Source organism: Cnephaeus nilssonii, assembly GCF_951640355.1.
Source record: "Cnephaeus nilssonii genome assembly, chromosome: 4".
Classification (NCBI taxonomy): domain Eukaryota; kingdom Metazoa; phylum Chordata; class Mammalia; order Chiroptera; family Vespertilionidae; genus Cnephaeus; species Cnephaeus nilssonii.
Genome location: NC_137075.1, coordinates 79,579,855 through 79,604,491, shown reverse-complemented (window position 1 = coordinate 79,604,491; position 24,637 = coordinate 79,579,855). Strand labels below are relative to the sequence as shown.

Genomic DNA, 24,637 nt, shown 5'->3' with positions numbered 1-24,637 from the left:
CCCGTGTATATTGATTACTCTCTAAAACACTCGAACATTTCTGCTCCCACCACTTCAGTTATATCCTTGTCAGTAACCAGCGGGCTTCTTCCCAAACCTGTTTCTTCTCATCATAACTGTTAAATTTTATAATCTAATGAAAGTTTATACAAACATATGAAAATGAGTGGGAAAACAGTTGTTTCTGTGAAAGCTTTGTATAAAACTATAAATTATAGACGGATAGTGATTGTGTTAGGTAGGTATGGTGAGATTGAAGGGAAGTTACAAACCTATAAAGATTATGAATTCAGATTGCTTTATGAGTGCCTCGGTTTTGCTCTGTTTTAAAGAAGCTGAAACTGAAAATTCAGTGTCAGTGTATCACGGGCATGGCTTATGCAGGAAAATAATGTGATTTATTTGGCAGAGGTGCTTAAAGAGAAAGCCTTGCTTTCTGAAAAAAGGTTGCAAATAAATATTTCATGGTTTAAGTCAGGCGTCCTCAAACTACGGCCCACGGGCCACATGCGGGTGTTTTTGCCGTTTTGTTTTTTTTTACTTCAAAATAAGATATGTGCAGTGTGCATAGGAATTTGTTCATAGTTTTTTTTTAAACTATAGTCCGGCCCTCCAACGGTCTGAGGGACAGTGAACTGGCCCCCTGTTTAAAAAGTTTGAGGACCCCTGGTTTAAGTTAACAATATTTTAAGGTAAGCGTATATTTTTATTTTATTTTATTTTTTTTAAAATATATTTTTATTGATTTCAGAGAGGAAGGGAGAGGGAGAGAGAGATCAAAACATCAATGATGAGAGAGAATCATTGATCGGCTGCTTCCTGCACAACCCCCACCAGGGACTGAGCCCGCAACCTGGGCATGTGCCCTTGGCCAGAATAGAACCTGGGACCCTTCAGTCCACAGGCCGACGCTCTATCCACTGAGCCAAACCAGCTAGGGCGAGCGTATATTTTTAAAAACATGATTAACAATTGAGTCATAGGATCTATTATGTACTAGGATCTGTTGGATGGCTGCAGCCTGGTGGTTCAGGACCAGGGCAGCAGCACATGTACACTCCACCTGTAGGGGGCAGTGTATGAGGTGGGAAGAATAGGATTGAACTGCCATAGACTGAATCTAATTTTTTTTATTTAATAAATCTTTATTGTTCAGATTATTACAATTGTTCCTCTTCCCCCCCCCCCCCCCCATAGCTTTTACCAGGTTCCTACGCCACCCTCTGCCCTTATCCCCCCCTCCCCCTCCCACTGTCCTCCTCCATAGGTGTACGCTTTTTGTTCAGTCTCTTCCCGCACCCCCACTCCCCTTTTCCCCTGAGAATTGTCAGTCCACTCCCTTTCTATGCCCCTGATTCTGTTATATTCACCAGTTAATACTGTTCATCAGATTTTTTATTCCCTTGGTTTTTAGATTCACTTGTTGATAGTTACGTATTTGTTAATAATTTTTATCTTTTTCTTATTCTTCCTCTTCTTAAAGAATACCTTTCAGCATTTCATATAATTCTGGTTTGGCGGTGATGAACTCCTTTAGCTTTTTCTTATCTGTGAAGCTCTTTATCTGACCTTCAATTCTGAATGATAGCTTTGCTGGGTAGAGTAATCTTGGTTGTAGGTTCTTGCTATTCATCACTTTGAATATTTCTTGCCATTCCCGTCTGGCCTGCATAGTTTCTGTTGAGAAATCAGCTGACAATTGTATGGGTGCTCCCTTATAGGTAACTGTTTTTCTCTTGCTGCTTTTAATATTCTCTCTTTGTCTTTTGCGCTTGGCATTTTAATTATGATGTGTCTTGGTGTGGTCCTCTTTGGATTCCTTTTGTTTGGGCTTCTGTGCGCTTCCTGGACTTATAAGTCTATTTCTTTCACTAGGTGGGGGAAGTTTTCTGTCACTATTTCTTCAAATAGATTTTCAGTATCTTGCTCTCTCTCTTCTTCTGGGACCCCCATAATTCTTATGTTGGTACACTTGAAGTTGTCCCAGAGGCTTCTTACACTATCTTCAACTTTTTGGATTCTTTTTGCTTTTTGCTTTTCCAAAAGAGTGTTTTTTTGCTTCTTGGTATTCCAAATCTTTGACTTGATTCTTGTGATCCTCTAGTCTGCTTTTAGGTCTTTGTATAATATTTTTTATTTCAGTCAGTGTATGCTTAATTTCTAGTTGATCCTTTTTCATATCCTTGAGGTTCTCGTTTAATTTATTGGCCTTTTCTAGGAAATTCTTGAAAAACCTTATAACCGTGGTTTTGAACTCTATATCCAGTCTTTTGCTTTCCTCCCTTTCCTTCAATTGTGGGCTGCCTCTTTGTCTCCGCATTTTAGCTGCTTCCCTGAGTTGATGGAGTTGCTTTGTGTGTTAGGTGTCTTAGCAGAGCCCAGTAGCTCAGCCTCCCCAGTTACCTGTGGTGGACGCTCTTGGGGCACCCCTTTGTGGGCTGTGTGTGCAGTCTTGTTGTAGTTAAGCCTTGCTTGTTGTTGGTATCACTGGGGGTAGTTGATCTCCAAGCCAATTGGCTGTGAGGATCAGCAGTGTCTCCGCTGGGAGGGCTTCTGTGCTCAGCTTGGATGGGGCGGAGTCTCAGGGTGGCGCAGACAAGCTTTGGTTTCCTGTCAGCCCCGCCCTAAGAGTGCCCTGTACTCCGTATCCCGTGGCGATGGCTGCGCACCTCTGAGAGAAGGCTGCTCTCGAGTTTCGCCCGCTGCCAGACAGTCTAGTTTCTCCCTGACCGGAGCTGGATATCAGTGCAGTTGGAAGGTTTTGTTTTCCTCCCGAACGAGGAAGCTAGCTGTGCATTTGCTGCCCGCTCTCTCTGCGCGCCGCGAGTAAGCCAGCCGTATTCAGTCACCCGCCCTTTCCGTGCTCACGGATCTCCGCACCTCCACAGCTCCTAAGGCTCAGCGTCCTTTTCTCTTTTTCTCTAGTTGTAGAATTTCCATTCAGCCAGCTTTCCGGTGGTTCTGGACAATGTCCACTCTGTTTTCCAGTTGTAGTTTTAAAATTGTTGTGGTAGGCAACAATTACGTGTTTACCTTATGCAGCCATCTTGGTTTCCTCTGAATCTCATTTTTTTTGCTCATCACTTCTGGCTAACTCTGACCATGCTCAAACGATTTGACGTTTCTGGCCCTCATTTTTTTGTGTTTTTTTGTTGTTTGTTTGTTTGTTTTTTACCTCTGAAACAGAGATACCTGCTTAATTGAGTTTTGTGAGAACAAAAACACAGAGTCTGGCACTAAATTTTAGTGTTCCTTTCTTCCCCTCTCCCCGCCCCCCCACATTGAAAAATCTCATACAGTTGTGAGTTTGATACAGTACAGTCTCATGATGCAGAGTATAGAGATGTACGTAATTAGAAACTTTCATGGAAAAGAGAATGAGAAAAAAGAGAATTGAATTTGGCCAAAAAGTCACTGTGTAGGGAATCTCTAAGAAAAATATCGTTGGAGATTACAGAAGAAATGAGATGGGTTAATGTACAAACAGTTGGATATTTGGCCCTTTACTGTCCCCTAAGAAGGACAATTAGGAATGAATTTTCTAAACGATGCCTCTCTACTTTCCCAGGATTTTTCTTGTCTACACTGCCCCCAAACCCTCTACCCACATCTTCCTTCTATCATCTCTTAGAGAATTAGGGATCCTATACGCATTCTGGCTTCTCCTGCACCATTCCACTTCCCTTTTTTATCCAGAAGTCATGTCTCTTCTGTTATCAATTTTTTTTTCTGCATTTCCAACTCTTTTCTTTTGAGGTAATTACTATAGTTGTCTAAATGGCAGGAGGATACCCATCAGACTAACTTCAGACTAGCTTCACTATAAGGATACATTGAAATGTAAATAGGGAAACAGTCTGAATAGCCATGTACTTGATTTGTGTTGGGACAAGAGCTCAGCATCTTTCAGATGTCTTTTCAGGTATCAGGTGAAATAATACGTGAAAGAAATTTGATAGAGAGGTGATATAAATTAGCGATTTAAAGCTCCAGCTCGGGATTTAGACTACTGATTGGGTTTAGATCCTGCTTCTGCTATTTTCTAGCTTTTATATCTTGGGCGAGTGATTTGCAATCTCCTGTGCCTGGTTATCCCTCTATACGTTGGAGATTGTAGCAGCACCTGTCCTCTAGGGCGGTTGTCAGAATGAGATAATCTATGTACTATAAACAATGCCTAACACCTAGAAGATTACAGTAGATGATCACTGCCATTTGGTAGTTGCTCATTAACTTCACTCACAGGCACATAGAGACTCTGCCAAGATTAAAGTGTCATAATCAGGAATGTCCTTGGTAGAAAAATGTGAGTTCCTTGTCAAGGGCTTCGTTTGATTGATCCTAAAATCCCCATAACTTAGTACAGGGCCTGGTATATAAGTGCTTTATCAGTGAAAATTGTTCAAATAAATTTGAATGTATGGATTCAAAACCTTTCACTTTATATGTAAACTCCTTATCCTCATATACTCTACAAAAAAAGTGTGATCAGAAAAGTACTTTTTTTTTTTTGTCTAAAGTTTTACATATGTCTCCTTTCCCCTCAATTGACCCCCCCACCCCCAGCCATTCCCACCCTGGGCAAGCCCCCACCGCCCCAGTGTCTATGTCCATTGGTTATGCTAATATGCATGCATACAAGTCCTTTTTTTATAGAGAGGAAGGGAGAGGGATAGAGAGTTAGAAACATTGATGAGAGAGAAACACTCCCTACTGGGGATGTGCCCACAACCAAGGTACACGCCTTTGACCGGAATAAAACCTGTGACCCTTGAGTCCACAGGCTGACGCTCTATCCACTGAGCCAAACCAGTTAGGGCAGAAAGGTACTTTCTTAAGCCAAACACTTTGTTCCATTTTACCATGGGGGTAATAATTGATCTTAACAGTCTGTAGCACTCTATGTGATTACTAATAAAATGAATATGTTTTAGGCTTTTACTAGTAATTATTTAGTAATAGGTTTGATTCAAATATCTCTGAATGGATGGAGTCCTTCCTTCTACTGCAACTAGCCAAGGATAAGGGGAAATTCAGATAAATTTTCTTGGGAGCAAATAATTAAAATTTTCTCATACTTGCTAATGAACATTTTTTTAAAATGTGGACAATTGAATTTAGTGAACAAATATAATGGTAATATAGAAACTAGACATTTTGAAGATTTGAACTTTTAGATTTTTTCTTTTAGGGAAAATTCATATAAAATTGTACCCATGCTAATGACATCCTGACTTATATCTTTCTTAATTTTAATTCACATAGGTCTGTAACCAGTGGATCTTTAGAAATACTTTTGTGTTCAAATTTATAGGGGTTTGGAAGTTATATTTTTATTGTTAATTTCTATTTTTGTTATATTTTAGAGAATATGCTCTATATGAGAACATTGTTGGTTAAGATTTTATTTATGACATAGTATGTGATAATTTTTGCAAATGTCCATGGATTTTTATAGATCAACTTTGTTCATTGAGCTGATTTCTGAACATTTTCTCCTATATTTCTGCTCTGTCAGTGCTGAGAGAGATATGTTAAAATATTTCATTATAATATTAGTGTATTTGTCAATTTCTATTTTTCTTTCAATCACTTTTTGGTGTTATATTTGTAGACTAGGTGTTGTTGCTTTTGTTGTTTTGATATATATATATATGAGTTTTGAATTATTTATCTTTTATTATAAAAAGCAGGTTATAAAATAGGACATACATTATGATTATTATAGTATATACATTATGATTATCATTTTATATATTAAAATATAGAAAAGTAAAAAAGCATTAGAAGAACATGCCAAAATTTGTGCTCTTCTATATTTTCCAGATTTTTTTCAATTAATTGAAATATACTTTTTGTGTGTGCCTAAAAAGAATATATACACATACATATAGATACACAAACACATGCATGCAAATATTTTAAGAATCTTACCTTATAGTAGAGAAACATGCAAATTGACCGCACCTCCGCTATGCCCACGATTGGGCCGGCAGGAGGCTGGGGGCGGGACTCCGGGTGGCATATCCGCTGTTGAGAAGATCAAGATGGCGGTGCCCAGTGGCCGGGCCCATGCCGCCGCCCCTGGGGGTGCCTGGGGCTATCGGCACCCCGGGGGGGCGTGGCCGGACCCATGCCACCGCTCCCGGGGGTGCCTGGGGCGATCGGCACCCCGGGGGGGGCGTGGCCGGGCCCATGCCGCCGCTCCCGGGGGTGCCTGGGGCGATCGGCACCCCGGGGGGGGCGTGGCCGGGCCCATGCCTCCGCTCCCGGGGGTGCCTGGGGCGATCGACACCTGGGGGGGCGTGGCCTGGCCCCTCCCGCCCCTCCCGGGAGTCCGGGGGTCGATCGGCCACTTGGGGGGGCGTGGCCGGCCCCTCCCGCCCCTCCCGGGGGTCCCGGGTGTCGATCGGACACCTGGGGGGGCTTGGCCGTGCCCATCCCGCCCCTCCCGCCGCTCCCGGGGGTCCCAGGGGCCGAGGCTTTCCGGGCCTTGGGCACCAGTGGGCAGCCTGCAAGGATGGCAGGAAACCACTGGGGGTCGGCTCCTGCGATCCTTAGCAAGGATGTTGGGTGCCGCGGAGCCCAAGGCCACCGCCCGGGGCCAAGCCCCGACCCTGAAAAAGGCAGAAGGCGGTGGCCACAGCCAAGGCCTGGGTCCCTGGTGCTGGCAGAAAACTGGTGCAGGCAGCCAGGTGAATGAAGGTCTATTGCACGAATCTTCGTGCAAACGGGCTACTAGTGTATTATAAAAATGTACTGTTTGATAACTGTTTGGAAATATTAGTGTTCATTTTCTAACTTTTCCCCATCTTCTGCTTGAAGAAAATTCCTAATTTCATGGTTTGGAAACTGAGATACGTCATCACTGTTTAAAAGAGAAAGGGATTTAGTATCCATAGATGACCTTGAAATGGAGACCTTAAGCTCATCTGGGCTATTGTCCCTAGAAATTCATGTTACCGATTTTGCGAATACAGTCACAAATATAATAATCTTGGGTACATGCCCTGCAGGCTCCAGAAAATAAGTCGGGCTTCTGTTCTAGGACACATTCTGAGAATAGACTCAGGTCTTACAATGATGTTCCTGACTCATTTTTACCCCGGCTACGCGGGGAACTTGAATGCCGGGGTGGAGGACGGACAGGGGAAAGCAAGCACTGTGATCTCTCCACTTTAGGTTCCCGGAGGGAAAGGTGTGGGTACCGCCTAGTGCGGAGGCAGAAAAGTTCCGATGAGCAGCTGCACTGTCTGAACACAGCCAAGAAAAATGGACATGTGAGCCGAGTGAAGGAGCTACTGTTGAGCGCCCTGAGCCCGGAACAACTGGTGCTCACGCTCCTGGAGGCGGAGCCGCCCAACGTGCTGGTGAGCCGCCCCAGCGCGCCCTTCACCGAGGCCTCCATGATGATGTCCCTGACCAAGCTGGCCGACAAGGAACTGGTGCACATGATCGGCTGGGCCAAGAAAATTCCGGGTAGGGCTCTCTGGGTCTTGGCTTTCTGTGTGTTTGTAGAAAGGCCTGCCCCTACCATTTACGGGGCAAGAGTACAAAGTGGAGGTCCACAAAAGATGTTTCTGTATTCAACAGTTTGGCAGCTTGATTTACAACCTGTAAATGAAAGAGGTTCTTTCTTCCTAGCTCGACATTTACACCTTCAACATGGCATGGCCTGGGTGACCAGGTTCCAGTTTAGAATTCTTGGGCTCCTCTGGGTTCTGTACCAGACATGGCAGAGCAGGAAGGCTTGCATAGGGAGGGCCCCTTCTATTCTATTCCCAGCTCTTTTTTACCCATCCCCCGCTGCATCCCACCTAGCCATGTGCACACCCAACCCTGCATGTCCACCTGTCCTATGAACACTAGCCTTTGGTCACCTCTCAAGCCTTGTCTGGGAGAATAGACCAGGGCAGAGACCAGTCAGACTCTGGAAATTGGCTTGGGGCCATTTGGGCAGGAAATTTGAGGGTTTTGGGACCTGGAACATGGTCTAAAAGAAAGGGATCTGGGCTCCACACTGACCAGTCTCCTGGCTATGGACTCCTCACATTGAGAGGAGGGTGTAGGCCAGTGGTCGGCAAACTCGTTAGTCAACAGAGCCAAATATCAACAGTACAACGATTGAAATTTCTTTTGAGAGCCAAATTTTTTAAACTTAAACTTCTTCTAACGCCACTTCTTCAAAATAGACTCGCCCAGGCTGTGGCATTTTGTGGAAGAGCCACACTCAAGGGGCCAAAGAGCCGCATGTGGCTCGTGAGCCGCAGTTTGCCCACCACAGGTGTAGGCAGGTGAGGTGGAGTGGGTGCAGTATGACCAGTATGCAAGTAAAAGGCTTGTCAGATGCTAAGTAGGAATGTGTAAGCTATTGTTCCAGTAGAGAAAGAATTAGTAGTATGAACATGAATAAATATATATGGACAAAGAGAGTAAATCTGCAGCTGAAATAATGTGAATCATCAATAAACCTGAAATACCATCAAGTTAAAAATGGGTTTGATGATTCACTAGTAGTCATTTGGAGCCTGTATTTTCCAGCCTGAAATGTAATCTCTCCCCCAGGCCTTTGGTATTACATACCTGGAGTACTGCATTGTACTAAAACTACCATCTAATTATTGCTTGAATGAATCTAGACCGGCAGCAACCCATCACCCTCTGAAAGGGCTTCTCCTTGCACATCTTTACAGACGTCTAAACATGAGATCTCTCCAAGCTCTAAGCAACTAGGGACAATTCCCATGGCCGTGGGGGCAGCAACCACATTGGGCGAACTGGAATGATCGGAAGTGTTAAGAAGCTGGGTGAAGAGCATTTGGGGGTAAAGAGCTATGGGACCCAGGCCCAGGGTAATAGTATCTCTTGGGATCGTTTGTTGGCTTTTGAGTTCCCTGAGGATTTTCTGGTTTCCAGTTCTGTTTGATAGTCTAATATCACGTTTGCCAGAATTATATTATTTTCTCTTCTCTTTCCCATAGGAGACAATGCTGATGCACTTTCCTCTATCTTTTGCTCTATATGTTTTCTAAACACTGTTTCTCAGAACCCCAAGTAGAGAGCAGTGGTGAAATTAATTATTGCTGAGACTCGTGCAGCAACTTGGTGCCATAACACAACCTAACTCTAACGCTGCATGAGACCCTCTTCAAGCCTGGTATTTTGAAAAGTTTTCAGAAAACTTAGGCATAGTCTGAAGGTGTGATCCCTCCCTCCCCCAGCCTCTCAGCTGATATAGTCATTGTCCAAACAAACAAACAAACAAAATAAATAATTAAAATATCACCTATCCTTGATCCTGTTGAATATCTACAAGTATAAAAAGCTTGGTCTCCCTTGGTAGGCTTATTGTCTATAACTGTGGGTGAGATCGGAATGTGTACACATCGTAGGAACCTGAATTGAGCTTAGAATGTGGCTTTGGAAAGGATATATCCATCTCTCCATTCATTAATCCATTAAATTCTCCTGTGTGCAGATTTGCATTATAATTGTCAAAGATTTGAACCATAGGGGCTCCCTGTGCCATAGTTTCCTCATCTGTAAAGTGAGGATGATGAGATTGTACCTGTAGGAAATTCTCAGAGGCAGGCATTGCTACCTCTATTGGGCTTATAAGAAAACAAAGACTTAAAAGGAGATTAAGTAACTAGTTAGGGAGAGGCCGAGCTGGGATTTTTAACTGGAGCCCATTGCACGCCAAGGCCGTAGGTTTGGGGACTGTATTTATATTACACCCTCGGCTCCTTTTATCATGGCTGGTGGAGAAGGCAGCAGCGAGCTCTGCTTTACTTTTGAAGTGCTCAGCTCCCTAGAGATACCTGTTTACTTTCCAGTTCTTTGACTAATGCATGCTATTAGGCTATCAGGCAGTCGGGACCTGCTTCAGTTGTTATATTTGCTCTTCAGGAGAGAATAGCCTAGAGTCAGCGCTCCTACGCAGAGAAGAGTGATTCTAACACTGGATGGGAAATCTTAAGCACTCGGAAAAATTCTTTCAGTTGAAGCCCTGACTTTTCTACAGGGGCTGGCCCTGCTCTCTTTGCATGCCCCTCACTGCCCCCTGAGTCCCAATCATGGACTGGGCCAGACAGGCAGCCCCTCTGGCTGGTAGCGCGAGTTATCTTTCTCAGCAGTGCAGGACAGTTATTGGGATATAACCAACAAAGATTGGTCCCGGCTTTCTGGTTTTTTTTTTTACTAGCATCTATCTGGGGAGCTGTATACGCCCAGATAACAGTCCTTTATAATTTCTAAATGAAATATATGTATCCCTAGAAGGGGTTCAGGACTGAAAATTGTGAGTTGCACACCTTAAGTTCAAAACTTTTTTTTTTTAGGTCAGCATTTAACCACATCTTTAAAATATAGATTGTTTCCTTATATTTGTGTTTTCAAAGCTTTTGAAACGTTGCTCTTCTGTTCTGAGAGAAACGGGGAGCCGCGGAGGAGGGCGGGTGTGTCTCACGGCTTCTCGCTCTCCCCAGGCTTTGTGGAGCTCAGCCTGTACGACCAAGTGCGGCTCTTGGAGAACTGCTGGATGGAGGTGCTAATGGTGGGGCTGATGTGGCGCTCCATCGACCACCCTGGCAAGCTCATCTTTGCTCCCGACCTTGTCCTGGACAGGTGAGAGAAAGTGCATTGTGTTTCTTTTCTGCCTTGAGTGAAGCATTGCATCCTGGGGCTGCAATTAAAATCTCTCACCTGAAAGGGCCGTTAAGAGGATTATAATGTCATGGGCTCCTTCACTGGGTCAAGAACCAGAAAAGGAGCGAACGGGTACAGAGATTCGGTGTCCTGTGACTCATTCTTCGTGTGGCAGCCATCATCGGGGCCTATGTTCTGCAGGGTATGTGGCCACCAAGTGTAGATAAATCAATTTAGGTTTTTCTGTTTAAAAGTTCCATTTTCAGGTTATAATTTTAAGTTGTCCTGCTGTTCTTTCCACCTGTCCGGACCAATTACATTGCCAGCTATCTGGATAGGTGATAAAATTCTTACAATCTGCCAGGTTCACTGTAACATTCTTTAACTCATTCTAATTGCTTATACTATATAGTATTTTTGGCAATAGCAGTGGAAGGAATGGTTATTAAAACCAGATGAAAGTTAACAGAAATTGGGGAATGCCATAACTTGATTGCATTTAGGTTTTTTTTTTAAAAAGATGGCACAGAAAAGGAGTCAATTTCTCACTAGCTTAGGTGAACTGTTCATGGGAGGAAGTCTGGACTAGACGACACTCAAGCATTTTAGTAAGTAAAATAGAATACTTCCTTGATGCAAACTTGAGTAATTTGAAAATTTCCATGGCAATTAATTACCACATTTCTTATTTCGAAAAAGTTCTAGTGTTGAATGTTCAGTCACATTTGACTCTGCAGAGAAGAAAGTACCTAGTGCTGTGAATGGAAAATATTTGCTCCAACTCTTGGTGTTACCTTTTTAGATCATCATGTTAGGCAGATTAAAAGTATCTCCAAGATGTTAGCACCCATTTTACCGGTCATGCTCGACAACATTGGCAAAGAGTACTGTTGTAAGTGATTGGGTAGGTGTTTGGGTAGAGAACAGAGCCTTTGGGAAGAGCTGGAATAGGGAATGTGGCTGAAGCAGGGGCAAGCCCAGATAGTAAACCACGGAGGGAGGTTCTGAAAGCCTAGGAGAGGTAGGACCCTCTAGTAACAATAAAAATAGCTAACTTATTGGCTTGTGTGTGCCAGGCACCATCTTTCGCATTTGATGTGTGTTCACTCGTTTCATCTTCACAGTAACCCTTTCTGGGTAAGCACCATTATTATTCCTATCCTTCAGATATGAGAATGGGAGGTTAGGTAATTCTGACAGTTACAGAGTAGTAAATGGTAGGGCTGGACTTGGAGGTCTGGCTGTGAAATCCACGCTCTTAACCACAACAGTACATGCCTCTCAGTTGGATAGAGAACTGGAAGGGGAAAGAGGAGGAGGCTAAAAGGCAAACTAACTTTCTACTTTATTCTTTCATCTTAGAACAACTCTCTTCTATTCTCTGCCCACTTCAGAGACCTATACCTGTTGTCATCTCATGGAACCATGTTGTGAAGCAGGCTGAAAGGCTAAGCAGCCAATCAAGCCATCCCTCCAGTTCATTCATTCATTCATTCATTCACTCATTATGTTCCACTTGGTGTTTAAAGCCACATTCATTCCCCTCTTCATACACACACACACACAAATATACACATACAGTTCTCCTAGAAGTTAGTGCTGGAGGAAGTGCTGTCCCTTGATGAACCAATACGTTTTCAAACTTGGGATTAAGGTATTTTACTTTTTTGTCTTGATTTCTAAATTGATGCCATACTTAGTGTTTATTTTCAATGACTGTTTCATTCCTGGTTTTTTAGTACAATTCACTCTCCTCTTTGTATGGGCTCTTTAACTTCTGTAACTGTGTGTATAAGTTACTATAAATTGACACAAATTCCAGATAAATTTTAAGTGCAGCTTTTAGTTAATAGAAAAAACAACAACAAAAAAGTCATTTGGAGGGGGGGGCAATTCGGGGGAGAGGGAAGAGGGAAGGAAAAAAGGCACAGACGTGCTTCAGGGAGGAGTTCGCCAGAAGTATTTTTTTTTAAGATACTATTTTAACAGACTCACATTACTCTTTTTTTTTTTTTTAAATCCTCACCTGAGGATATTTTTCCATTTTTAGAGAGAGTGGAAGAGAGAGGGAAAGACAGAAATATCGATGTGAGAGAAACACATCGATTGGTTGCCTCCTGCACGAACCCTGACCGGGGTCTGAGCCAGAGAGGAGCCTGAAACCAAGGCACGTGCCCTTGAACGGAATTGAACCTGGGATCCTTTGGTCCGTAGGCTGACACTCTATCCATTGGGCCAAACCAGCTAGGGCCTCACATTACTCTTTAAAAATATTTGAAAGTATTGTTTACAACATAGAAATCTAGTTTATTTGACCATAGAAGAGGAGTTCTTGAGAATTGTAAATGCAGACATTGAGCAGGCATTATTTTGGAGTGCCTATGGATGGTTACTTTTGTTGCCATTCCTGTTATTGTTTTTAACACATTAACTCTGTAAAGTCTAGAATTTCAAATCTAAGATTTTTAGTGCATTTATTATATAGAGAAAAATACGTTTTTATGTAATGAGTATATTTTTGGAGGAGTTGCTTATTCAAAAATATTCAAAATGCTACTTATTCAAAAAGTTATAAGGAAATTCTATTATGAAATCCACCATAAAGAAATCCTATTATGAATCTTTTTTACAATGTGAATAAGTAATTTTCACACTACTTAAAATAACTGTCTTTTGGTGAATTGTCCTATCAGAGTTCCTTCAAGTGGTGGTATGACCATATAAGCAGTGAATACAACTAAATTAACCCATTTGTGAGACTAAGAATATTAATTTTTGCTTCCCTTTATACTTGTTGAGGCTTCTACTGAGAGAAAATTTGAACCTACTGAGGATGAAAGGAAAATCCGTTTGTCTCAGCTTATTTCTAACAAGGTAGTTCTTTTTTTTTTAATATATTTTTATTAATTTTTTACAGAGAGGAAGGGAGAGGGATAGAAAGTTGGAAACATCAATGAGAGAGAAACATCGATCAGTCGCCTCCTGCATACCCCCTACTGGGGATGTGCCCACAACCAAGGTACATGCCCTTGACCGGAATCGAACCTGGGACCTTTCAGTCTGCAGGCCGACGCTCTATCCACTGAGCTAAACCAGTTAGGGCACAAGGTAGTTCTTTCAGTAACTGCTAGAATCACAAATTCAGATGAAGATCTACCGCAGAATGTGAGCTTCTATTTGCTAAAAAAAAATAATAAAAAATCATATATGCTAAGACACTTGGTGTCCTTAGCATAAACAGAAAATTGTCTAATGTTAAATGTTATTTAAAAAGTCAGAGGAGGTTTGGATCTGGGCTTGGACCCCATTATGGGTGTGTATGGGATTCGTGGAATCATACACATAGTTATGAATGCTCTGAGCTTGCATCCACATTAGTTATTTGTGTACCAAATATTCTTCAAGGTACCAACAGAATTTTCACTTCTAAATTTTCAGTTCCCTTTTGTACTCACATTTTCACTTGAGTACAATATTTAAGTTCTTCCCATGCGCTAAGCCTTGAGCCCCTCTTCCCATTGCCATCCACACAGAGGTAAACTGAGGTCTGCAGCCACATGGATGCTGCCAGTGGATATATAAGTAGGTACAAAATAGTGTACCCCAAAGTGAGGCTTACTCATGTAACATTTTGTCCTTGGTATCAAACAGAATATTTTTCTTTTATAAAAGGGATGTGGTTATCAAATAATAAGGTAATCCATATGGAACTGCTACTTTAAAAAATTTTTATTGAATTTATTGGGGTGACATTGGTTAATAAGATTATATAGGTTTCAAGTGTACAATTTTATAATACACCATCTATATATTGCATTGTGTGTTTACTACCCCAAAGTCAAGTCTCCTTCCATGGAACTACTACTTTTTAACTTACAAGTAGTTTATGGACAAATGGTATGCAGTAATTTACCATGAGGTTTGATTGACATATTGTTTCAACATTTTGACATTCAACTCATATATCCACTATCTTGAATTCAAATATTTTATTTTTATTTATTTTTAAAATATATTTTATTGATTTTTTACAGAGAGGAAGGGATAGGGAGAGAGAGTTAACATCGATGAGAGAGAAACATCAATCAGTTGCCTCCTGCACACCCCCTACTGGGGATGTGTCCGCAACCAAGGTACATGCCCTTGACCGGACTCAAACCTGGGACCTTTCAGTCCGCAGGCCGACGCTCTATCCACTGAGCCAAACCGGTGAGGGCTTTGAATTCAAATATTTTAATCCCGTCCTAATTTCATACACATAATTCACTGTCAATCGTAGTTACAATTATGTAGAGCTCCCTAATTTGTAAAGTCCTTCCTCACTCTGTTCTGCATAACTCACTCCATGTTGTAACTTTATTAGGGTATCATTTAGGAGGTATTGTGCCTTATTGATCCTATATTGCTCATTTATTTTCTACAGCCTGTGAAATAAAGTATTCTAACTTTGCCACTCCTTGAATGAAGTGGTTGGCTATCACACCTGCTCGAGAAAGCAATCAGACTTGGCTCTTTAGAGCTGGCTTAGAAATTCACTTTCTCCACGAGGTATACATGTTCTGATTACTGTTAGTTACAGCATTTGTCAAAGCTTATGCTCTAAGATGTAAACTCTCCCTCCATTTCTGAGGAAATGGTACTAATTTCAAAGTTTATGGACCTGTTCTTAGGTATTGGTGATAACTTCTATAAATAGGGTTGATTTCAGATGAGTCTCCTTATACTACTTAGGGTTGATGGTGAGAGAGAGAGAGAGAGTGTGTGTGTGTGTGTGTGTGTGTGTGTGTGTGTGTGTGTGTATGTGCACATGTGCGCTGGTGTGTGCATAAACTCACCTGTGACTGAGTTTCACAGAAGAATAAAGAAGCAACCATTATTCAGGAGTTGGTGGATTTTTTTGTTTTTGCCTCCAGAGATATTTTAAAACCAGCTTTTCCCAGTATAACATGTCCTCAAGCCCAATAATCACAATTTCCAGTATTGCTTGTCCCTAGGCAGAGTGATTTGATGGTGTGGCATGAGGGGTATTTAGTGAACAAGTATTTCTTGTGCCTCTGCTATGTGCAGGACATGCGTTGTCCTTACTGGATGCATGCAGCAGGCTGCCTGGGGAAGTGCAGAGCAGGGGAGGCAGTAGGCTAGGGTGTGGGGAGGGAGAGGGGTTTCCTACAGATTTTAGCACCCTTTGTCCAGGGCTCTGATTCTCCAAGGTGGCCTTTCCCTATGAGTGACTTCTAGGGAACACTCGTGGTTTTATTATTTAACTAAAGGCCTGGTGCACAAATTCGTACATGGGTGGGTTCTTTGGCCTGGCCGGCAATTGAGGCCAATCGGGGTTGTCTTGCCCAGTCCCAATTGGGGCCAGCTGTCTGTGGGGAGGGACTGTGGGAGGTTGGCTGTGGGAGCACACTGACCACCATGGGGAAGCTCCTGTGTTGGGCGTCTTCCCCCTGGTGGTCAGTGTGTGTCATAGCGACTGGTCATTCAGTTGACCAGTCATAACAGTCACTTAGGCTTTTATATATATAGACTAGAGGCCCGGTGCATGAAATTCGTGCATGGGGAGTCGCCTCAGCCCAGCCTGCACCCTCTCCAATCTGGGACTCCCCAGGGGATGTCCGACTGCCGGTTTAGGCCCAATCCCAAGGATCGGGCCTAAACCGGCAGTTGGACATACCTCTCACAATCCTGGACCACTGGCTCCTAATCGCTCACCTGCCTGCCTACCTGGTTGCCCCTAACTGTCCCCCCCTGCCGGCCTGATCACCCCTCACTGCCTCTGCGTGCCAGCCTGGTCACCCCTAACTGCCCCCCTGCCAGCCTGGTCACCCCTAACTGCCCTCTGCTGCCAGCCAGGTCACCACCAACTGCCCCCTCCCTACTAGACTAGTCACTCCTAACTGTCCCCCCTCCACCAGCCTGGTCACCCCTTACTGCCCCCCTACTGTCCTGGTCGCCCCCAACTGCCCCCCTCTGCCGGCCTGGTCGCGCCTAACTGCCCCTCCCCTGCTGGCCTGGTCACCCTCAATTGCCCCCCCCCGCCAGCCTAGTTGCCTCTCACTGCCCCCCCACTGCTAGCCTAATCGCCCCCAACTGCCCTCCCTGCCAGCCTGGTCACCCCCAACTGCACCCCCCCTGCTGGCCTGGTCTCCCCTCACGGCCCCCCTGCCAGCCTGGTCGTTCCGCGCAGCCTGCTTATTCAGTCATTTGGTTGTCTCTCACTAACCCCCCTGATGGCCTGGTCGTAGGCAGCCATCTTTTGAGGGCGTGATGGTCAATTTGCATATTACTTCTTTGTTATATAGGATGAGTGCACTTTCAGAAAGTCTCAGCTGGTTGCAGAAGTTGCCATGTTTGCTTGCCAAAGTGAGAAGTTTGCATGCTTGTAGCTTTGTGTAGGTTAGTCTGGGGGTAAGAGGTTTTGAATGCTGTGGATTGCAGGGTCCTGGTGAGCTGCTGTCCTAGCATAGCACTGTCCGGGATACTTCCAGGTTTGGCAGTATCCCCTGGTGTCTGTTTATTTGAATTCTACAGAGGCCCTTCCTCAACCACCACCATCCCTGTAAATGGCCTGGCTTGGGGTTGGGGGAAGGAAGAGGGGAATAGCCAGTTCTTTGAAGATCTCAAATCTCCCCGGGGCTGCTACAGAGACTGAAAATGAAACTCAAAGAAACCCATGGCTGCCCTTTACTGTTTACCACAGGTTTTTAGAAGCAAATGAAAGTTTTGTAGCACAATCATCTAACTGCTTGTCAAGGACTTCCAATAACTCTTACGACAAATGATGATAGAAATTTTTTGGGAGCAGTGAGGCAGAATAATATGTGTCTGGCTGGAGTTAATTGAAGCTGGTATTTTCTGGATACAGTTGAAGTAATTTATTTCAAATGTATACTTAAAAAATCATCTCTTTAAGGAGTGCTCAAAAGAATTTTGATTATATGTTTTGAAGTTTGTCTAAAACTGTTGCTTAAAAATAATCTTTGGCAAGTCAGACATTTCCATGTCTCCCACTCTGCCTTTTCTAATTCTAATCTGTCTTCTTTAATTGTGATTTCTTTGTATGTCATGCTAGCTTTTTTCAAATTACATTTACATGTCTCTTAGTTGCCCCTCTAGTTTCTAAATGACCACCAGGAAATGAGAGTTAATCCCTAGATATGAAGGGATATTAGCTTCTGTAATGGTCAGTCTTCCTCATGAACACGTTAGAGCCATCTCATGGGCCATGGAATGTCTCACTTCATTAATATGTGCCATATCACAGCTGGTTGGCTGAAGTGGTTTAGATTACCAACAAAAATGTTATTCCTCTAAGATGACATTTATGAACAGGTAGAAGAAAAATGTAGTTCCAGTGCAGGCTTTTGCCAAAATAAGTATTTATTCAAGTGTTTAGTTTAGGGATTTATAGGAAATGCCCTGTTCTCTTTATAAGAAGATGATTCTGATAATTTCATATCGCTGGGTGTGGTCTCATCACCACCTTGTTATAGTTAAAGCATGTACAAAATGAAATTTAAGATAAAAAGAAAATACTCCTTATTGCCTTTGTTGGTGGCTGTGATTTTCTTAAATTTCCAAATGAACTATTGTAGGGATGAAGGGAAATGTGTGGAAGGAATTCTGGAAATCTTTGACATGCTCCTGGCAACGACTTCAAGGTTTCGTGAGTTAAAACTCCAACACAACGAGTATCTCTGTGTCAAGGCCATGATCCTCCTGAACTCCAGTGAGTAACCCACAGCTGGGCCGTGTTTTATTGGGAAGGGGAACTGGGGGGTGGGAGGGGTGGGAGGGGTGGTGGTGGTGGTGAGGAATGCTATTTCTAGAAGAGTATTGAACTTCTTATTTTATTTAAAAAGGGGAAAATGGCTTTCTTTCTGACTTCTCTGTTTCATTTGATAGGGATTTAAACTGTAATTAACTGGAATATAAATTGTTCATTGGGCAAAATATTAATTTAAAAAGTGGCTCAAGCCACTTTTGCTGGAAAAGAGAAAAATGAACTTTAAAATGTTTACCATTCAGCCTTTTTCAATATTTATGCAGACACTGTAAATGGTTGACATGCATTTGTATTTTCTGTTTTGAGTTCTGCTTTTACAGATTCATTTGTTCATCCATTGGTTCACTCAGTAAAGATGTAGTCCTGCCTTCAAGTAGCTCATGGTGGAGCGAGGGAGTGCTATAATAAAGTGTGAACAGAGTACTACAGGAAAACGAGAGATGTTGGAGTGCCTGTAGAAGGGGATGCAGTTTGCATGAGTCTTTAGGGACGGGCAGGTGGAAGAAATAGGTGTGGAGGAATGAAAGGACCTGGGGAGCCAGGAGCTGCAGGTCACTCAGTGGCAGAGCAGAGGGAGGTGGACAGGGCTGTAAAATGCATGGCTGAAGATTCACTGCCTGCCTTGGGCTGGGAACTGCTGCCTGGGGCATCGAGAAGCTCTGGAAGAGGTTCAGATGGGAATATCATGGACAGGGCCTTCTTGAAAGGTTACCCTGGCTTCCACATGCAGGACTGACTGGAGAGGGGGGAGTCCGAGGCATGGTGCCCAGTCAGAGTTGAGAGGGACGAGAGCCTAAACTAACATGGTGTGGAGGGGCTAGGAAGGAAGGGGCCTGCCTTGAGGGAAATACAGGGGTTAGAGGTGGGAAATTAGGAAGGTCATATCTAAGATATGTTTATGTTGTAGTTTTGCTGTTTTTTTTTATTATGTAAATAACTAGAAGCCCGGTGCACGAAATTCGTGCACGGCGGGGGGTTGTCCCTCAGCCCAGCCTGTACCCTCTCCAATCTGGGACTCCTGGAGGGATGTCCGACTGCCCGTTTAGGCCCGATCCTGGTGGGATCGGGCCTAAACGGGCAGTCGGACATCCCTCTCACAATCCAGGACTGCTGGCTCCCAACTGCTTGCCTGCCTGCCTTCCTGATTGCCCCTAACCGCTTCTGCCTGCCAGCCTGATCACCCCCTAACCACTGCGCTGCCAGCCTGGTTGATGCTTAACTGCTCCCCTGCCAGCCTGTTTGCCCCCAACTTCCCTCCTCTGCCAGCCTGGTCACCCCTAACTGCCCTCTCCTGCAGGGTTGATCACCTCCAACTGCCCTCCCTTGCAAGCCTGGTCCCTCTCAACTGCCCTCCCTTGCAGGCCGGGTGCCTCCCAACTGCCCTCTCCTGCTGGCCATCTTGTAGTGGCCATCTTGTGTCCACATGGGGGCAGCTATATTGTGTGTTGCAGTGATGATCAATCTGTATATTACTCTTTTATTAGATAGGATAGAGGCCTGGTGCACGGGTGGGGGCCAGCTGGTTTGCCCTGAAGGGTGTCACAGATAAGGGTGGGGGTTCCCTTGGGGTGTGGGGCGGCCTGAGCGAGGGGCCAGTGGTGGTTTGCAGGCCGGCCACGCCCCCTGGCAACCCAAGCAGAGGCCCTGGTATCTGAAATTTATTTTCCTTCTACAATTGAAACTTTGTAGCCTGGAGCGGAGCCAAGCCTGGGGCTCCGGCAGCCATTTCTGTGGCAGTTAATTCACCTTCTACAATTGAAACTTTGTAGCCTTAAGCGGGTGAGCCCGGCCAGGGTGTGCTTTAAAGCTTTGCTTCCCCTGTTGCCGCCGGCAACCCTGGCCTGCTCTCTCAAGCTCCATTCTGCCGCCTTTGTTTGAATTTGTTTACCTTCTATAATTGAAACTTTGTAGCTTGAGTGGAGGCTTAGTCCTGCAACGGCTATGGAAAGCTTGGCTTGCTCTGTTACCTGGGAAACCTTGCTCTCTGTGGCTGTAGCCATCTTGGATTGGGGTTAATTTGCATACTCGCCCTGATTGGCTGGTGGGCATGGCTTTGGCTGGTGGGCGTGGCTTATGTAGCGGAGTGATGGTTAATTTGCATATTACCAGTTTATTAGAGAGGATACCCAGTTATTGTAAACATTCTAACAAAAGCAAAACAAAGAAGAAAACAAAAGTTACTAGGAATCCCCCCACAAGAAAACCACCATAACTTTGGTGACCATTCTTTAACAGCTCTATCGATCAATTGACAGATACACACACACACACACACACACATATATGTATATATCTATATATCTATATATATATGTAAAGAGAAATATATAATAACTAGAGGCTCGATGCACGAAATTTGTGCAAGAGTGGGCCTTCGCAGCCACGGTGGCTGCCTGGATCCCTTCCTCATAGCCACTGCGGCTGCCTCGATCCTGTGGCTGCAGCCCCAGCTTAGTCTGGAAGGACGTCCAGTCTAATTAGCATATCACGCTTTTATTATTATAGATAATATATATAAAGACATATATTAACATACTTATATACATAATCTATAATAATAAAAGCGTAATATGCTAATTAGACCAGACGTCCTTCTGGATGACTTTCCAGATGAAGCCAGGGCTGTTGAGGGAAGCCTGGGTTCTGGGTGCCTGCTGGTGGCTGGATGGAAGCCTGGGTTCCAGGTGCAAGAGGGAAGCCAGTGCTGGCAGCCGGGGGAAGGAAGGCTTACTCTTGCATGAATTTTGTGCACCAGGCCTCCAGTCTATATATATAAAAGCCTAAGTGACTAATACGACTGGAGGACGGGATGGTAGCTATGATGCGCACTGAGCACCAGGGGGCAGACGCTTGACTCAGGAGCTGCCTCTGGTGGTCAGTACGCTCCCACAGCCAACCTCCTGCAGCTGGCCAACCTCCCGCAGTCCCTCCCCCTGGCTGGCCTGCCCCGATCGCTGGCCAGGCTGAGGGACCCCATCTGTGCACGAATTCATGCACTTGGCCTCTAGTTTTACATAAATAGCATAGCATCTTATGTAAAAAATTATGGGTACTTTGAAAGAGTACCCATAATTGCTTTTGCTTGACTTTTCTACCCTAACACCAAGTAATCTTAACCATAGGGTTGGCTTTGTACCTTCTCCCATCTTTTAATAATAATTTAAAATAATACTTCACAGCCCTGGCTGGTGTGGCTCAGTCCAGGGCTGTGAGGTATTATTCCCAGTTAGGGCACATACACAGGGTGAGGGTTCGATACTCATCTGGAGCGTGTATAGGAGGCAACTGATTGATGTTTCTCTGGTTCTCTCTCCCCCTCCTTTCCTCCCTCTCTAGAATCAATGAAAAAAAAATATCCTTGGGTGAGGATTAAAAATAAAACTAAATAAAATAATACCTCACTTCTAACATATACAAAGGTATACTTTTCATTTAAAAAAATTGGGAAACTATATAAAATAGTTCTCTGTATCTGCTTTTTTACTTTTCAAAATGCTATGAAATCCCTTCAGGTCAACTAAGAGAGAGCTAAGTTAACCTTTCCAGTGAGGGCATTGTCTAAATCAGCGGTCGCCAGCCTTTCGGACCTCACAGACCACCAGTGGTCCGTGGACCGCTGGTTGGCAACCGCTGGTCTAAATTGTTCAATCACTTCTCTGTCGACAAATCTTTACTTAATATACAGTTCCTTTTTTCTCTACCATTATAAATATTGCTGCAATAGAGATGTGTTATTTTGCATACTTTTCTAAGTTCGCATATCATTTTCATACTGTTCAGTTTACTGCCTACCTGGTATTTACTTAGTACACCTGCTATACCAGATATGGATTGCTTTGCTTAGTTATTCTTATTGGGCCTTTCGTTATTTCTTCTTTCTCAAATGATATGTATGCCTAAGTTTTAATCCTCACCTAAGGACTTACGGATCCTTTCCTTTGGGGTTTTATTACCTAGATTTTATCCAACCTTAGTGTTTAATGTTTGAAATAATAGGAATTTGTGAGATCATATTATGCCACTTTATTTATTTTTATGTTCAATGGTCCATGCACTCATTGTATGTATGTATGTATGTATGTATGTATGTATGTATTTAATTGATTTTATTGGAGTGACATTGGTTCACAAAACCATACAGGTTTCAAGTGTACAACTCAGCAAAACATCATCTACACAGGGCATCATGCGCCCCTGGTCCAAAGCAAAGTCTCTTTTATCCCCATTTATCCCTACTTTGTCCACCTCCACGTACCCCTACCCCCCTTTCCCTCTGGCTATCACCACACTGCTATCTGTGTCTATGTGTTGTGTATATGTGTCTTTTGGCTAAACCCTTCCCTTTCTTTCATCTAGTCCCACAACCCTCCTCTCTTTTGACAGCTGTCAGTCTGTTCCATGTAACCATGCCTCTGTTTCTATTTTGTTCATTGGAGCCAAAGCAGCAGTTCCTGAAGCCAAAACTGAATGAGATGCTGTTGAGATTACTGGACAGGGGTGGGTGGGGTTAGGTCTTGAAGAAGAGAGGAGAGAAGAAAAGAGTAGAGAGAGTAGAGAAGGAATCTGAAGGTCATGTGAGGCTCAGAGGCTCTGAAGACAACTTTTGGGTGTTTTCTCCTTGGGTAAATCTGGTCTTACCTGCCTGACAGGACATGCCCCTTGAACCTGGTATACTTCCTACCTCAGTTCTGGAAAGCAAGCAGTTTGTGAGTAGAAATGATAAATTATTGGACAAATGAAAACTGTAGAGAAAGTCAAGAAGACTCCTAAATGCTTTGGGGTTTCTGGCACCTTCTTGACATTTATTGTTACCATTCACCTTTTATAAAACAATACAAAGCCCCAGCTTACACCAGCAATTAAGTTGATGTGCCTATAGGAAATGTCCAGCTGGGACATTTAGAATTGATCATGGAAAAAAATAAACTTTTTCTGGTCTCTGTCAACCCACCTACAGATACCACCTGACTTGTGCTGCCACTTCTTTCTTTGCTAAAGGGAAGATTTGCCTGAGAAGTATGGTCCCACGTTGGCACAAGAGGAACAGCCACTGCCACATTCTGGGGCTTCTCTTACCTTCAGAAGTTATTTAGAACTCATTTCTACGCAGCAAAGTGCTCCTCAGAAAGCAGTTTCCTTGTTATTACAACACTTTGTAGCATTTGAAAGCCTTCTGTTTGGCAAGGCTCCTTACGGTCCTTCTAGCCTGTGAGACATCATATTGTGTTGTTGTGAAAGCTAAAAGCATCATCTGTGCAAATGGGAGACTAAGGCTATGGCGTCCCTGCAGCATCTGACAGACTGTCACGTTTGAGAGAACTACAGAGGGTGAGGCAGGCATGCGATGTAATTACCACTCGTGGCAGTAAATGACTAGCATTTGTTTATGGTAAATCCAAGTTTAAGAAATCTTCCTTTAGGAAAGTTCCTTTCTTGTTTGGTAGTAGTCATAACAGTTGTCGAGATGAATTTAATCTGTTCAGCTCTTAGAAAAAGGGGATTCTGTTTCTATTGGAAAGTTTCCATTGTTAGGAGAGGCAGGTCTTTTCTATGCTAGATTTTAGACATCTGGAGGTATAGGCTTTTTTCTTCTGGATTATTTGCAACATTAAATTAAAAGCATAAGCAAGGACAGAGTCCACTTTCTCTCCTTACATTTTAGAAACTCTGACAGAATGTATGAAACAGACATTGAAGCTGGCGTCAGTTTTAAGGAAAGTAAGCTTAAAACAATTGTCTCCATATTTTCACTTACTAATTTTCTGTGGTATACCTAAAATGTGCATTAGCATGCATATTTATCATTTCAATTATGATGGTGTGATTGGCTAAAAATTGCAAAAATTTGAACCTATGGGATTCATTCTAATTCTTGCATTTATGAGCATTTCTTTCACACAAGTCATTGCACTAGGTGATGGGTTTGTGCTCTTGAAGCACGTATGTCCAGTTTCTTTGAGGGTGGGGCATATATGAAGACATCCAGCTTTCAGATCAGGGGAAGCTTCCAGAAGGAAGTTCAAGCAAGCTGGGATCTGAAGGAGGAATGACTATAGATAACAAGAGAAGGGAGAGAGGAGGATGATAAGAGAGTTCCTAAGCAGAAAGTGCAGCATGTTCAGGGCATCACCTGTTCAAGGAATTGGAATTAAGTTTCGAGGTGAGGTGTGGTGGGAGCTGAGGATGAGAAGAGCAGGGCGA

At 43.5% G+C, this 24,637-nt stretch overlaps 1 protein-coding gene across 2 annotated transcripts in view; it reads left to right on the top strand.

Moving 5' to 3' along the window:
* Positions 1-24,637, top strand: part of ESR2 (estrogen receptor 2) — a 49,496-nt gene that overhangs the window by 14,705 nt on the left and 10,154 nt on the right. For both annotated transcript variants that reach the window (XM_079769576.1, XM_079769577.1), the window contains 3 exons: positions 7,183-7,479; positions 10,488-10,626; positions 18,246-18,379. In XM_079769576.1, the coding sequence (XP_079625702.1) occupies positions 7,183-7,479; positions 10,488-10,626; positions 18,246-18,379 (570 nt within the window). The remainder of the gene's footprint in view (positions 1-7,182; positions 7,480-10,487; positions 10,627-18,245; positions 18,380-24,637) is intronic.